Source organism: Cephus cinctus, unplaced genomic scaffold, assembly GCF_000341935.2.
Source record: "Cephus cinctus unplaced genomic scaffold, Ccin1 Ccin1_scaffold0101, whole genome shotgun sequence".
In the NCBI taxonomy this organism is placed as follows: domain Eukaryota; kingdom Metazoa; phylum Arthropoda; class Insecta; order Hymenoptera; family Cephidae; genus Cephus; species Cephus cinctus.
The window spans coordinates 1,521,590-1,538,605 of NW_014332838.1; the positions used below are offsets into that span (position 1 = coordinate 1,521,590).

The 17,016-nt window shown below is 42.2% G+C and overlaps 1 protein-coding gene across 6 annotated transcripts in view; it reads right to left on the reverse strand.

Annotated features, from left to right (window-relative positions):
- The window catches only part of LOC107274768 (hemicentin-2), a 156,655-nt gene that overhangs the window by 30,650 nt on the left and 108,989 nt on the right, over positions 1-17,016 (reverse strand). For all 6 annotated transcript variants that reach the window (XM_015754263.2, XM_025091968.1, XM_025091967.1 and 3 more), the window contains 3 exons: positions 8,579-8,701; positions 3,945-4,091; positions 1,715-1,987 (listed from right to left, as the gene is read on the reverse strand). In XM_015754263.2, coding sequence (XP_015609749.1) covers positions 1,715-1,987; positions 3,945-4,091; positions 8,579-8,701 — 543 coding nt within the window. The remainder of the gene's footprint in view (positions 1-1,714; positions 1,988-3,944; positions 4,092-8,578; positions 8,702-17,016) is intronic.

Sequence of the window (17,016 nt, forward strand, 5' to 3'; positions counted from 1 at the left end):
ATTACATTATTATCCTTTATCAAGCTAACAGTATTAAGGCACACTAGAATCGAGTATAAAAAACCAACGGACATTATCAGTAGAAGAGAGAGTTGAAAATCTATTAAAAAAAAAAAATCAAAATCCACCCTTCCATCACGATTCCCATTAATTCAGTCAAAGAATTCTCTTTCATTTACATACATTCTGTCCAACATTCCACATCCACTTGGCACTCAATGGAAAAAGCAAAAATTCACAAATCCGAATCACGATCGTCAAATATATCAACGAAAAAAAAAAAAAAAAAAAAAAAAAAAAAAAAAAAAAAAAAAAAAAAAAAAAAAAAAAAAAAAAAAAAAAAAAAAAAATTGCACATCCCCGAGTCTCTCAATTTCCAATACCGTTTTGTCCTATCAAGTAACGTCAGGCCGGCATCATCCAATATGTCGTCGGCGTAAGCCGTCCCCCAGCTTTACGACGCACCAATTCCCATTCCACGTCATAAACTTGTTTTCCTTCACCTACATACAGCGTAGCCGAGAGATCCAAAGGCAAGGAAGTAAGTTCGAAAGCGCCAACCTCTACGAAAACCTTCATCCTCCAAGGCGTATCCACTCCCTGGAGAGTCTCATCAAATAAAAAGGACGCTTCTCTTTTACACCCTCCAGTCCCCTTCCCCGCGCGTCCCTCTCCTGAACCGATGAGACGTACCCATTCTTAAAGGATACACGTTATCCTCTCTCGCTTCAACTTGGCAAAGATTTTCAATTAACCTATTGCCCGGAGTAGGATGCGACTGCACCACTGTGCTCCGTTGTGTCTGTATATCTACGGATCAAGTGGACGATAGATACCCTGTGAAAACGTTCAGAGTGCGCCCGCACGTTATGACGCACACAGACAACTCGCCGTTCGATTGACGCACAGTTTATAGGGTGAATGCCAGGAAGTGATTACAGGAGGAATAGGGAGGGTGCATCGTGAAACTTCTATTACCTAGTGCACTGGAGTACAGAGACTGCGCGCTGATTATACCTCTGAAAGTGTATTGCTGCTACAGCAACGCTCTTTGGGTGAAACTACGTTCATCCGATATGTGACGTGCATGCGTATTGAAGGAGGGCAGCTGCCGCTTGAGACAGAGGAAACCACGATGCAAATAAACGAGCTATAGCCATTAGAGAGTGACGTCACTGGGTCCTCTCTCTTCTCCGATCAGCCGACTTTACGTATCTCGTGTAGTCACGCCGCCACGTCAGTTTCATTTTGAGGGGCCATCTCGTTATGAACCTAGACGTTAATAAGTCACCTCAAAGTGAAACTGATTTCGCTTTGAACCTGACGTCATTGGATCTTGCGCGATCTGGTGTAAAATATGATCGCTAGTGGTTATACCTCGTCTATTTGTATCGTGGGAGTAAACTAGGTAGGTAGGTACCTTACGCGGTGGCATTTCAGACACTTCAGTGATACCCGAGCGTAATCACATCATTTCCGAGGCAACAAGTACGGTAAGTTAACTTATCGGATTTCTATAGCGTGCCGCAAACGACACAGCGAACAGCAAGCATAGCGATTTGACTAGGTAATGTCGTGACTGTCTAGTCGCGTGACAGACTGTGGGATAAGAGGTCGCTTGACTTTCTGACGCTGTAGTTATAGCTGTAAGGTATAGTGTGTTGGAGCGTACTGGTACCGTTATAACGCAGTCTGATAAGTGTCAGGAACTTACCGGTAACTTTGACGTGATAAGGTAACTGCGCTCGCCAGGTATCCTGCATTTTTCTATCAGGAGCGACGCATCGATATTCACCGGCTTCCTGATAGACAACACGACTCAGGGCAAGTGGTCCAGGCCCACCGACAGGTTCCATCCCTGGTCCATGTCCCCAGCATCCGCCGTCACATTCGAGAGTGACTGCACCGCCGATTTGAACTTCCATTTTTCGTGAATCCGTGGCCTCCCCGTTGAGAGCCTCGGCTTCCGTCTCCAAGTCTGGATCATCTGGATCAATGTGAAAGTATAACTTAAGGTTAATTCCACTCTGCGAAGTGAGAGGTTTATGTCACGGTCGCCTGGACAAATAAACGCGGTTTCGTCGAGTCGCTAAATCTTCGTACAAGTAAAAGGAAGATATCGGTATATGTATCCCACGTGCAAGCGGTCTATTGATATGCGTGTTCACGAATGCATCCGCGTCATCCCGTGGCAAACTCTCGTCATTCGGATAATCCTCGTCGGCACATTTGAATCTGGCGCACGTACCAGGGATAAACTTTTACGGTATCTTGGGCGTCGTTCTTTTCCTCAGCTTCGTGGGGTCGAGAGAGAACTCCGCCACAATTCCTCGTCCTCGTCCCAACCTTATCCTCGAGTACCGCTGTCCCGTTTGGCTTCGATTTCTAGTTGGAATTATACGTGTCCGTCTCTGTTTGCTTCGTAGCTAAAGCTCTGTCCACACACGAGCATGGAGTGGGGAAGCCCTGTGAGCGCTGTACGGCTCACCTCTTCGCTACTTGGGAATCAAAGACGAATGGTGCCACAAGGGGATTCGAGAGGAGAAGTTCTTTGAGTTAGCGGACTGATCCCCCGGCTCATCCCATTCGAAAACAAAGGGATCAAAGTGCTACAGCATCGGGACAAGACCCTTTACGCTTTCCGTTTATTTCATCGTTTGCTCGGATTTTTCGAGCAAACGGTATGGTAACGCGATAGCAAACACAAGAGGGTGGAAACGGTCGTACGTGCAGGATGACGGGAGAGAAGAAACGAGGGGAAGAAAAAAGTACGATGAAAATAAAAAAATTACAACAAAAGACCTACTACTCCGTCATCCTAGTGTATTCTTTAACGGCTAGTGAATGCAGACACGAGTCTGGAGTCATGCTCCGGTCCTGGGACGTAAGTTTCCGGTACTATTCGTACGTATAGTATATTCTTGCTAATTCACTCGAATTTATCGTCGATCACGCTATTGTCGGACTCTCTATAGCAACTATTGCTCCATTATCCTAGATGAGATTATCCTTGAGGCGCCTGGATATACTAAGGCAGTGCGAAGCTTGTAATCGATAATTCCACGAAGGACGGTACGGTTTATACTCCAACCATCTAAATTGCGTGGAGATTAGACGCTCGGAAGCCTACCTACCGTATCCCTTCTATCCTCCAGATCACCGGATGAGCCTTGGAGATGGCGAAGTGGTAAGGACGGACAAGGATTTCAGTAGTGCGAAATCCTATTTACTCAACATCCCCTCCGCTCCTCGCCCCTGCGCTCTACGTATTAACGGAGTGTCGGCGCGCGGCGGATGCAGGGCTGGAGGAAATTTGCAAATTTTCGCAACAAGGCACGAGTAATTTCCGGCTGGCCCGGTGGTTTCCGTCCCTGACAAATGACTGCGGTTTCCGGTTATCGGTAACGCTTCTGCATTTACAGACGTAGAAACTATCTAACTGGAACCGTAACGCGTTTTCGACGAAGACTCAAAGACTTGATAGCGCCCTAGTTTCTTTGGATTTTCTGCACTTTTTTTTTTTACTTTTTCTAACGAACCGTGACGAAGCCTTATGGGGTCGTTAAGACCGAACAGAAAAGAATGAAATAAATAAAAAAAAAACTTGAAAGGAAGAAAAGGGAAGACACCCTGGTGTCTGGAGGGGGAAAAAAACAGAACACAAGGTGATAACAACGAACGGGTAGGATCCTTTTGCTTTTCAAGAAAAATAATACCGATCTTTTTCGCCTCCGTATAAAAATCCTTCCCCCGCCCTTCTTCCCCTTTCTTTTTCTTGCAACCATCAACCTCTGTCATTGTCTTACAGCGCGCACGCCTCTGCCTTTTTCTGTATCTCTTTTTACTTTCAGCAAGGCGTCCGCCTACCAGCCCTTTATTAACAACTCGCTCCTCCTCGAGACCAACTTTTCTGCATCGCGTATCTATGATGCCATTTTACTTACATCGAATGTTCAGGAAGTAGCCGATGCTTGTGAAAATACCAAGCATGTGTCGCGTATAGCACTTGTACCAGCCGCTTTCGGCGCGAGTAATTTTCGTGAAATTCAACCATCCGTCGTCACTCTGCTCCACTGGAGGTGGTCCATTGTCTGTAACACAAACGACAGTGTTGTACGTTAATTAGAGACGAAATCGGTGCAGCTCACGAGCCGTTGCCGCGTCCTCGGATACCCTCCCCCTCTTTATTCATTCCACTCTCTGTTCTCCGGTACACACGTCATACCCATGTGGGTATGTACGTATGTACGTGAACGTGTATGGATTCTGTGCTTTTTTTTTTTAATCGCACCCACAATGCTAGAGGAAGAAAAGCAAAAAAAGAAACTAGGCCGAGAAGCGATGCGAAAGCCGAGACTCTTCTCGATATCGAAAAACGGGAGATATGTATCGTACACGTATATAAGCATCTACCTATATGCATAATAATATACTCCATATACGTCCTTCGTTTCCTACCTATATACGTATATGAAGCCTTGCCTTGACTCTCGGTTGCAGCTGTTGGTTTTCGTCAGTCCGAAATGCTTGCGTAGAATGTAGGACAATGGCAAACACGAGAGGGGGATATAACTATAATAGTACGTGTGGATGTAGGGTATGAATGATATAAAGAAAGCGAAGAGAATTTTCAAGATAAAAGTATGAGATGAACAGGAAGCGGCCCAGAGGATCGTTCCTGTATCTAATATATATAGTGAGGTACTGGACGAACTTTCATATGGCCCGAATAAGAGGATATCCTTCTAAAAGAGGGCAGAGCAATGCTGCCAAGGCACGCTCGATTGTGTTAACAGTATCTATAGCAAGTTGTGCAGGATGCCCGTACCATTCTATATGAAATAGTGAGAGGCCGTGACTTGGCCAAAAAGCACGACATTTCTTTCTTCCTTTGGTTCCATTGCCATTGCGAAGGCTACTGCGAGCGTTCGGGCAATTTGGCGTGGAAACAAACGAACTGGAGTCGAACGGGGGGGATCGTAGTGGATACGAAGAAAGAAATGAAACTGGAAACGTTACGTTACTTTATGTCGGTAAGTATCGCGTAGGCATACTAACGGTAAGCATTTTGTAGCATTTTGGTATATCTGACGCCTGTACGTAATTTTACGTAACAGAGTGGACTAAAAGGGAACTTTCGAAACTCCGGGAATTGCATCCGTGGTATAAATGCGAAATTGTATGAGGGTTTTGTTAACGCGAGGGAAGAGAGCCTTGGGAATTATTGTTGGTTGGAATTTCTGTACGTTTCTTTTTAGTAAGAAGATAATGGGAGAGGGAGATATTTCTTTAAGGATGTCAATGACAATAAGTTTTCACCGAGGATCCTTAACCGTAGGTCTTTCGAATGCAATTTGCGATTCGTGCTTTTTTGCTTCTTTGATATGAAGCAGCCATTCATTGATCGCTAGGAGGAAAGTCGATATTCTTATAGTAAAGGAATAAGATCCTGTGAATCCATGACGCCTAGAGTTCATTTCCAAGAGAACGATCGGACGAGCTGGCATGACGTCGTTTTAGGAACGTCGAAATCGAGGGTCGACGGTGAGCGTCGAAACGAATCCTGGTAATCCGGGGTGGAAAAGATTTTAATAAAAAAAAAAGAGAGACGGAGAGCGAATAAGACGAAATTTGATATACTGGAGGAAGGAAGGAATTCAGAGAAAGACATGGGCGTTGCCACGTGATGTGCTTAAAAATATATTTAAGTATTTTAATTTTGACGGATTTCGCGAAACGAAAAAGCCAATTTATTCGCAATCACTCGATTGCCTCTATGAATGGAGATTAAGGCCGATCGGGCGCGATGAGTTCACGAGGCGAGCGGCGCGACGCTCGACGTCGTAAAATCCAGACGCCGTCGCACGAAAGCGGAATTAATTGATTATTTACGTAATGGGAGAACTCGTACCTTATGACTATAATAATAATAATCGAAATAATGGAACTTATGCATGAAATCGTATCTGTTCCGGACTGTTGCCTGGATAATTTGCAATTTTGAGGTCAGGTTAGGTTTTTAAAAAAAAAGTGTCAGCTTTATCACGCTGTCAAGTCAAGCAGTTAAATAGCGAGATGGCATCGTTAGTGAAAAGTAAGATAGGATGCCACTAAGGCGGTATTGCAGAACGACGTTATTCCCAGGTGAAATATGAATAATGAGTGCGCCTCTTTTGAAACTTCTTACTCGTTATAACCGAAGGGAAGAAAGTGTAGAAGCTCGCGCATTCCTTTTGTGCAGAAACTATCCAGTAAAGTCCACTACATCCATCATAGGTTTTTCAGGTAAGCATCTAACGATAGAAGAATTTTCCAGAAGTATACCAGCTGCCGTAACCACTCAATGTAATGAAATAATAAGTGTTATTCGATAGAGGCTGTGGATGCGCAAGTTCATCGATTTTACCATCATCCACGCAGTGGGACGATACTCGGTACTCGTAACTCAATTTTCTCTATCTGATGCAACCTAATTATTTAGTGCTTTTTATCATTTCTTTTTAACCATTACGTCAAAGCCCCACTTAACAGGTTGATCCGCGCTAATATTTTAATAGGTAAAAAATACGTCAATATCAATTCACCAGTAGCATATATCAACATTTGATGTTTTAAAATCAATTTGCTACACCGGAAGCTCCCTCGGAACGTTCGGTTCTTTTAATCCGTTTAACTGAAACAACCTACCCAGCGATTAATACGTACTCAGAATAGGATTGCAGCAAACGGTATCCTGCCACTCGAATGACAATCGACATAACACAGAAGCAACGAGATAAACCGACGTAGTTGAACATAAAGAGACCGAAGTGAAAAAATAGATTCGAGAGGTAAAAAAAATTCTTTTAAATCTGACAAAGAACAAATTAAGATACAGTACAACAAATTCAATGTAACTTATACGAACAATTACGTACTTTTGTCACGTTTTGCGTGACGTCACGTATTATGGAATTCGCATTTAAGCGACTATTGCCAAAACGGGATGCGTTTATATTATACCTATAGGAACGTGTCTGGGTATCATTGAAACGCTGATAGAGACACTCTTCAGGATGTATTTGGCAATGAAGATGACAAGTCGACGACACGTTGGCAATTCTCATTGCCGAAATATTCGTCGCCCGAAATTCTCACAGAGCGATACATCCATTAGAACAAACATTAATTCCAGTTTTGCGACCGAGCGTAGGAAATGTCTGGCTGTACCTAACCATTACGCAAAGCACGTTGTATATTTTGCATGTAATACACACATATATATATATACATATATATAGGTTAGTGTATACTGTGTACTACCCCAACGTTACCACCATTGCACAAATACCAGAATGTAGGTTAATGTCGGACGCTGGGTCAGAGAAGATGGTGGCAGTGGTAACGGGTAGGTACGGCTAGGAGAAAATCCTGAAATCGTAGGAACCTGCTGTGTTTTATCGAAAGCACCCAGTTTCCGGTCCAACTTCATATTTCTGGCCAATGTAACGTCATTCTACTTTGTCACTCGTAAAATTTATCGCGTCGCTACGTGGAAACGCGCCGATCGACGCAATAGAGTAATCATCAGTTTAAGAGACAGTGACTGAGATCTGTGTAAATGAGGAGAGAGGGAGAAGGCGAGAAAGGTATATAGAAAGAGCGTCGCATAAGAATCAACGGAAAGAGCCGAAGAAACGACGGAGAAAAAGTGAAAGAAAAGTATCGAAGAAAAGTAGAGGGAACTAAAAGTACCGGCAGATATAAACTTTCAGAGTTTTACGGATACCGTTGTAGGACGAGCTGCGGTTGGTTGTGGTAAGAGCTTTTCTGGTGAATAAATATTTATTTGTACATATTTAGATATCCCGGGTTACTTTAGCGCTTAATATCCAAAAACTATTTTGTTCATCTGTTAATTTCATATAGTTATAAGATATCTGTGTGTGTATATTATATATATTTAAATAAATATCAATTTCCAATTCATACGAATTGCATCCTTAAGTCAACCTGCCTCGTGCTTCGTGCAACAGTTCGTGTCTGCTGGTGGTACGAAATAATGTAATTACAGTGTACCATTGAGCTAATTGAAACAGTAGTCGTAGCCATGAATGCGGAGTCGCTTCATCCATTATGAAGCTGCCGTTGGTACACCGACCGACGTATTTTGGTTTGGTTTGGGACTCTCGAGTGTTTACAGTGATTAGGATACGTGTACTCGATCTCTGCATTGAACATATAACTATTTAAACACACGTACCGTATACGTGTATATTGTACTAGGCAAGGATATAGAAGAATCCATGACGACTCCCTTTACGATAAGGGAATATCGTAACCCACTAGTATCTTAACGTTTCTATGGAAAATAATTGGTAGCCGTCCAGTATGTGGACAGCGATATATTCATTCGTTGGGAATCGCCGGAAATGCTACCGGCGAACGAACGATAAATCGTCACGGTTCTACGATCGTTCCGCTGATAGTTTCAGGTCAATATACACGGATTCCCCTTTGGCGAATTCATCGAGGTTCACAGCTAACCAAATAAACGAAACAAAGAGAGAAAGAGAGAAAATACAACCATTTTGCTTACCCCGTTGCCAAATTGGTGAGCTGGATGGATTGCTATCCACCTCACATTTCAGACTGACAGACATACCCTCGACGATCGGTATACCAAATCCGGGTAATCTCGTTATTGCAAACGACGGAGTGTCTGAAACAAAGAAATAAACAATAGAGAGGTTAAAGTTTAGTGAATAAAGTATTTAATAGAAAATTAGGATTTATCTCTTCAGCCTCCCGTATGTTAATCCTGCACCGTGATACAGTATAGGGTTTAAGCACATAACCATCCAGCAGTCCAAGTAGGACGGATCGTCGGTTAGGAAGAGGGAAACGTGGAGTTGGCCCCGTTGGGCGAGGACGAAACTGAAAATTTATTGGCAATTAGTTGAGCCGTAGAACTGAACCCGGGTAGGGATTAATGGAGAGTCAGTCGAGATTTTCCGCGGGACATTCGTTACTATTTCCCAGAAGCAGAAGCGGAAGTGAGCTTGAAAGCAGGAGCTCGTAGACGTCGACGCCATTAGAGCGTTTACCGGTGTTATTGCCGGTGCGGCTCGTTAATGTCTTGTCTCTGGTGACGAGCAGGCCTATAGCAAGTTCGATCGGAAGGAGGGAACGAAGACGCTGGTGACATCGGGGGGGGTCAGGAAATAAATCGAGGGTGCATCAAATTGCAATGGAGTTTCGTGGACGTCGTGGCTGTTTCCAGGGGTTGCTGTAGACGCCTTGCCGGATGAACCGTCGACGGTAGGACGTGCGACGGAGCTTCCAAGTTATTCACTCGGCGATAACAGTGCGGTGGAGAGACAATGCAAGCTTAATGAAAGCTACCCTGCCCCTGTTCCTCCCACGTTCTATCCTCTGGCTCTCGCTCGCCCCTTATCCCGGACCACCCCTGTATATACCAACGGCGTAAACACCAAACAAAGCGAACAATGAGACACAGAAGTGTCCCACAGACCTCGATCGCTTAATGAGAACTTTAAAGCTCCTCCGCGAACTACCGCCATTTCTGGGCTTTGAATATCCTATTTTCATTTGGAGTCGTGCCAATAAATACTTCCATTTCCACCCCCTGCCCACTCTGATTCTGGCCAATCTGGTTGACCCTCGGGACCTCGACTTTTTACTCCTCCTGAAGCCCCTTTTGCCTCCTTTACATTCTACTTCTCGCCGTCGCTTACTTCCACTCGTCGAGGTTTCTTTTCACGTGAAAAATTCACCTTTCTTATCTGCTGGTACTCGTCGATTCTGCATTCTCTCGTACTTCTGATGCCAAATGGATGACGAGGTACGACTTTTAGGTGGTTTTTAACAAGAAGGAAGTTGAGGACGAAGAAATCTAATTTCGTTCTGATAACTGCTGCCTTTTACTGTGACTCGAGCTGGGTAGTTTTTTTAAAAAGCTTCTCACGTCTAAGAGACACGTACGATGGATATAAGGTTTCGTTGAAATCTCACAGTCAAATATACAATATGTCTATCGTTGTTAAGTATTGTATTCTCCGATAATATTTTTAGCCAGACAACAATAATGTTACTACTTAAATACGTAAAAATTATATAAATTATATCGTCGTTAATTATCATTGTACCTTGCACTGTGAATCGATGTGCTAACATGATTGGTCCAAAATATTTTGCCAATATGGGACCATTAGAGGGAAGCGTCACGCTTGATATAGTGACCCGGTACTGGGTGCCAATATTCGAAGATTGGTTGTCATTGGCCCAAGATTTCGCCATTTGATAATTTCTGCTCGGGCTGATCAGCCTATTGTCGGTTATTAAATAAAACAATTGTCAACTATTCTAAATTCTTTCGCTAATATGTTTCATTCGAGAAACCAGTCATCAAGCATTCTCGAAAATTAATTCTGAACATGTAACCAGGTTAAACTAACGACTAATATTATGGCTCGCTCACAGCGAATAGAGCTAACTATGCGAACCTATCCATCCATAACCGGACTTCCACTTTGTTAAATTTACCAGTAACTTGCAACTCGACCGCCTATAGGTTGAAAGCCAAATGCACCGTACATAAAATTTCATGCGTAACTTTGTTACCTAACCTCGATAACACTGCTTGCGCAAAACCGATAGACGACGTGAGTTCTGGCCTTTTGTAGCTAGAGGTAAATCAAAGTGAAACTAGAAGCGCAAACAATGAAAGGCCAATTGCCATACGATCAGAGCCCTTTCATGGCTTGCAAATAGTGCAACCTAACCTGACCAAAGTTAATGAATACAAGGTATACTCGGATACAGATAATTCGTGAAGTTACCAGTACAATTATTTAACGAGTCTATTCTTATTTCAATAAGGATACCATAATCATCGAAAGTTTTCTCAATGGCATTTTTAAGACCTTCGTGAGAATTCATAGCGCGACGAAAGTGACCGACATTAAGTTAACCCACCATTCCGGGTTAAGGTGAATTTTAATTCGTCGTCTCAGAATGAGGATATCTTTGTTCGTTCTCTAAATTTGACTTAATTGCACAATTAAAGAAGGGCTATAAAATATTTATGAATCTTTATGAGAATTATCTTTTTTTTTTTCATCTTCCACCATTCTCATATCCATCCAGCTATCGTCCCTCTAGGCTTTCCCTGCTTACTCACTTGCATTTTTCGAAGGGTCGGTTATGTCGATATCAAATACCATCCGGCACTCCTTACGGCAGGTTCGCTGTGACTCGAAGAAAATTTATTCGGCCGAGTTTAAAGTTTACTTTCACCCCAGGCGATATCCTTGGCGAAATTATAATTTCACAAGGAGATCGTCCAGGGAGTCATCGATTACCTTAGGTTTCCATTTCTACTTTATTTTACGAATCTCTCTCGGTATAACGCAGACGATAAGAATAATAAAATTTTAAGACGCCAACGTTCGTATATGTTATATTTATTTATTTTGATAAGCACATTAGAAAACAAACGAGACATTTCAATTGATGTTACATAAACGTACGTATTTTTAATTTCACGTTCAAAAGCCATTACTCTTTAAAGATCAAAATAAGCGCTTCGTACGTCATTACGCCATGTTTTCCCCTTGCGAAATTCGAGGGAGGTGAACGAGACTAAGGGCAATTGTCATCGCCTCTTTTTAATGAACTGTCGTCCCTCACGATAGAAATTACTCGAGATACAACGAGAAATACGGGGGAAATGAGAAACGAGGTAAAACCGCGCTTGCGCAGTTCAGCGGCGCACTGCAAAAAGCAGGAAACTTGCGAAAGCATTGTAGAATTACGTGTAAGCATTATTATCACTCACGTTAACGTGCATTCGTGTTAAGCCGAATAAAAGAGCCTGAACAACAATGTAATATCCCGAGAATTAATAATAACTACGTGCACGCGACATTCTATAATTTATGGCAGGTCTTACAAGCTTTTACAAAATTCACTTTTAATCCTATAAATATTTTTTTCCCCCGTCTTTTCAGGCTCGTCATATGTTTTCTTTGCGGATCGTGTACGCGATTGGATACTCAATTTCATTGGAATCCTATAAACGAATACTAAGTGAATAATTCCATTAGATTCCTGAATTACAAATGGAATGAAATCCGTTTTCTGCATAATGGGAGCATCTTCAATAGTTGTGTGTATAAATAATATCCGGTCAATATCCATACCATTCTACGATAGAATTGTCGGAGATGCTCCACATACGTATTTATATTGACACATATGTATATGGGCTTAAACACGTCAGTCTTTGACGGCTGTCATACCAAAGTTAATGAATACAAGGTATACTCGGATACAGATAATTCGTGAAGTTACCTGTACAATTATTTAACGAGTCTATTCTTATTTCAATAAGGATACCATAATCATCGAAAGTTTCTGTGGTGAATAATATTATTTGTTAACGCTCTATAGATTATATAAATTCCACAAACTTTCCTGATGAAAATTGTTGATTCATTAATTTGATTAAAAAAAATTATGGAGCAGTTAACCTTCAATTTCATAATATCCTGCACCTAACGTGAGTGCGAAAGGGACAGACTTATGGGGATTTACGTGCATAAGACAAAGATAGACACACAACTGACTCCAATACTCTCGCCAGTATTGCTACCTATACTCGCACTGTTCTCTCGCACTGACTGCACTGTGATTCTAATACTGAATTTCTTTGTAACCGTATAATATAACGAAATGTATGACAAACGTGATCTCGCGAGACGTATCGGATCTGTCATTTTACGTTTGAAATGAATAGTGGTTTGAAATCAAAGACCTTTATATGACGTATTCCGGATGAAATGCGTAATAGCTTTGTGGTTATTTTACTGATCCCGTATAGATAAGGGACTATCGAAAGATTATCGTTAATATCGCGTTACAACATGATCCGTGGATACGCGCCTTTAATTGGATCTACAATTTCGTACAACAAAGTACCAAAGCGAACGCAATAAATACATGTAAGGCGAACAAAAGCTTTTGCTCCTCGTTCTGGTTTAAGGTTTCGTAGCAATTTCAAATTTCAGGTGACGCTACGAACGAGGATGTATGTAAAACAGCCAGCCAGCCAGCCAGCCAGCCAGCCAGCCAGCCAGCCAGCCAGCCAGCCACCGACCAAGCTAGAACACATCCAGGTTACCGTAGCTACGCGACCCCTTCTCGTAAACATTATAATGCCGAGCTAGACAATTGTGCTTTAGAGCCGCGCGACCTGTCTTACTCTTGGCAAACATTTTCACTTCATTTCGACTGCTAATCCTAGTCTAAGCGCCTTACATTGCGCGCCACTCTACCGTGTGCGGTTAACCGGGACAAACAGATAGTAGCTGTGCCAATTTCGTCGTTATATTGTTGCAGGTCGAAAATTTTCGGGTTTCCTAGAGAAATATACGGCAATGTATGTAGGTACATTGCTGCCTTTGCTAGCGTTAAGGGATACGTTAGAGATATATGAGGATTGCGACGATTTTCATTATACATGGATATACTAGATAGTCGGATACGGTTTCGCACAGATATACTTTAGAGGCTGCTGCGAATTTCGTTTTTACAATGTTTACGGGCAGTACTGTAAATTCTTATTACACGAATAGTCTTTTTTAAAGGTTTCGTAGAGGCTGGATAAATGAACGTATGTATGTTTAATCTGTCTGCACTCGCTACTCTGCTAAGTAAAATTCATGGTTAGTACGTACCCTCTAGAACAATGGCTGACGTTTGCGATTCGCAGGGACGCTGGAAAATGCCCGTAATAACCAAATAGCGTCTATACTGTAGGACATATATATATAACACTGGGTAACTGTGCAGGAACGCTCTTATTTAAATATATTAACACACTCCGTTACACCTTTTCGCCAATTAGCCCTCCTCATTAGTAAGAGTGCATTAGAGCGAAGGAATGAAGCACTCATTGGTGATAAGTTGATAACGCTATTTTGAAATATTTCGAAAGAAATTGAGAAGAACTTGAGTCAATCTGCCTATCACAAACGTATGATTACAGTCGCCGCTCAGTACGACCATGATCGCGAGATTATAGAGGTTGAGTCGAAGTTGAAGTTGAGCAATGAAAGTTTAGTCGAAGTTGAAGCTGAACAATGACAGTTAAGTTGAAGTTGAAGATAAGACGTAAAATGGAAAAAATCAGAAAATAGCTTACTTACCCCTATCAAGTAATTCCGAACAAACTTCACAAGGGTCTGTCAGTAAGGGTAGTTTGTGTTCTCGACCAAAAGGTCCAAGGAGCAATATTATCACTTATCGAACGGTCTCTTATCGAGTGACGACTGCACTAAAAAGTTACAGCCTCAAAATAAAAAGAAAAGGTGAAGAAAGGCACACCTCTATACTGCAGGTAGCAGGTATACCGCTGCCCCCTAAAGATTTCTCAACTTTTTCAATGTCTGTGCACCCCCACGTATTTCTTTCCTTAGTTATTAATGGTTGCCATTTGTCCTTTCTACGGGAGGATATATTTTTTGTCATTTGAATACCTTTATGTCTCTAGATAGCATGACAAATTTTTAATCAACAAACCGAGGTATTTCCCTGGCACGTATCTATTGAGGGACGCGTCCTGGGTCGTTTGGGTGCATTTCAATTGTTCGTTCTCGCCGCTCGTTCACACTGCGACTGACGTATGAATGCATTGTTCAGCTTTGATAAGAATTTTTATTAAAGGCAAATCAACGACAAACTATCGTACTTTTTTTAAATCGAGAATTACAAGAATTTTTAAAAATAATTTCAATGTACCTTCATTCGATAACATTGCCAGAATTGAACGTACAATAGAATAAATAATTTATTAAATTATACCAAGCCGCAATGTATATATGCAACTGCATTATCTGGAATTCTCTTACACCTATAGTCTTTGGCCTCCTTTATCTCTTTGCCCCATACAAATTTATGTACACACGCGCATATACTATATATACCCAAGGCGAAATCAAGCTGAATAAGAAAATGCATCCAAACAGTACAGAAGCGTGAACGTGGCTACAAATGCATGTTGTTTGCGTTGTCGAGAAACCTGTCAAAACTTACGCGCTGCTTGTCGATTCCAACCGTGCGACAACCTTTACGGTTCGCGGTTTGCTTTTCTCCCTCCTTTTATTACTCCGTAGACAGTTATCAAAGAATAACGATAAATGACGACACGTGTGAAGCTGCAAACCCCTTTGTCGCACGATCCACCATTTTCCGTCTGAGAAAGTATCTTGCTAGTTAAGTCAGCCCAAGCTTCCGGGTTAATCTTCACGAAATTGACAAAGCTTATTACCCTAGTCGGCCCTTAACATCTTGTAGCTTGTGCAAGAGTGACAGAGTGAGAACGACCATTAACGAGAGCGAGAGGGAGCGAGGGATACGGAAAGCGCGCATAAACCGTTTGTCAAGCAAGAGACTCTCATGAACGTGCTTAGCCAAAACTCAGGGACGTTAAACTCTCAGGAAAAATTAGTGTCTCGTTGGAGAGAAGGGTCCGAGCGTGAGGGTGTACAGCGGTGTTAAGGGATGAAAGGGCAGAAAGTGCGAGAGAAATGGCGCGGGATGGGCAAAGGGCTTAAAGTTTTCAAACTTTCTCGGACGGCCAAGTTCACTTTGACGTGACTTGTACTTTCGGTGTTACACGATTTTTGGCTACTGCTATTGATTTTTACATTCAACGATACATGCGTATACGACCGTTTGCGGTACGTATAGTTTATATCTGTATTATGTATACTCATATGTATATACGTATGTCAAAAAAAGCATTGTATTCATTTTTTCCCCCAGAACCCCTATGAGATCCCACATATCTATCGAATTTGAAAAAAGGTGTACGCGTGAATTGGAAAATTGGGAAGGATCGCATCAGACGAATAAAGGAACGAGTGAAGCGGAAGGCAAAAGGATACGAGGTACAAATTATTTTCACACGTAACATGCGAGTTCGAAAAGAAAGATAAGAGGAGTGTGAGAGTGGAAGAAGAGGTAAAAGAATAAAAGAAGGATGAAGTAGAAAATAGCGTAGTCGAACAAAGATGTTTATGTAACCTAATTTTCCGGCTGATTGGAGCCCGGGCTGATTCCCTTCCCCACTCTTTTTTTTTTCTTTCTTTCTTTTATCTCTCCATACAGTTTGCTACCTAACTGCGTCCGTGTCCCGCCCTTCCCGTCCATCCTTCCGTCACGTAATTTTATCTTGATTTAAAGGGAAGCTGCTTTTGTTTTCTTGTCGCGAAGACGGAGTTTCGTGTACGCGCCGGGCAAATACTTGCCCGACGGTAGGAAAAATCAACAGAGTGCCGACGCCTGACGTCGGTGGCTTGTGGCGAGATAAAAAACGTTGTTTGTTGCCTCATTGCCCAGGGGTAACTGCCATCTGCAAAAACATTGTATGCCCAACGCGTCCTATTACTAGTCTCGTTGTGTCATTTCCCACGAGATGTCACTCGCGGTTATGGCCATTACTGTCAGTGGTATTCTCATGGAGAGGCTCCTTTTCCTACCCCCAGCGATTTCTTTGACGCTTCCGCGTCGTCTATCCTTCACCGCCTTGACGCTATCTTCCAACAGCGTAATTTCGGACTGACGTTGCTCAACACGAGGGTTCTTATATCTGTATCCCAAAGACCGATCTGCAGCATCTTCCGATACTTTTTTTTTACAAAAAAGTAAGATAACGTCTAGATATTAACGCGTGACACTTGCTTATCGGTATTCCGAGGAGAAAATTCTCGCGAATCACTTTCACAGGATTTAATATAGAAGATAGAAAATTGAGTCGAATGCGTAAATAAAAGTTTTCAATGTAAACTGAGACCGATGAATTCTTCAGTGTTCCGTGGCCGTCCTTACAATATTATCGTTTTTCCGTCTCACGAAAAATTTATCGAAGGGCTGAACGAAACGACAGAAGCAGGACGGAAGAGGCTGGGAATAAGAAAAAAAAAAAAAAAAAAAAAAAAAAACAAAAATCCC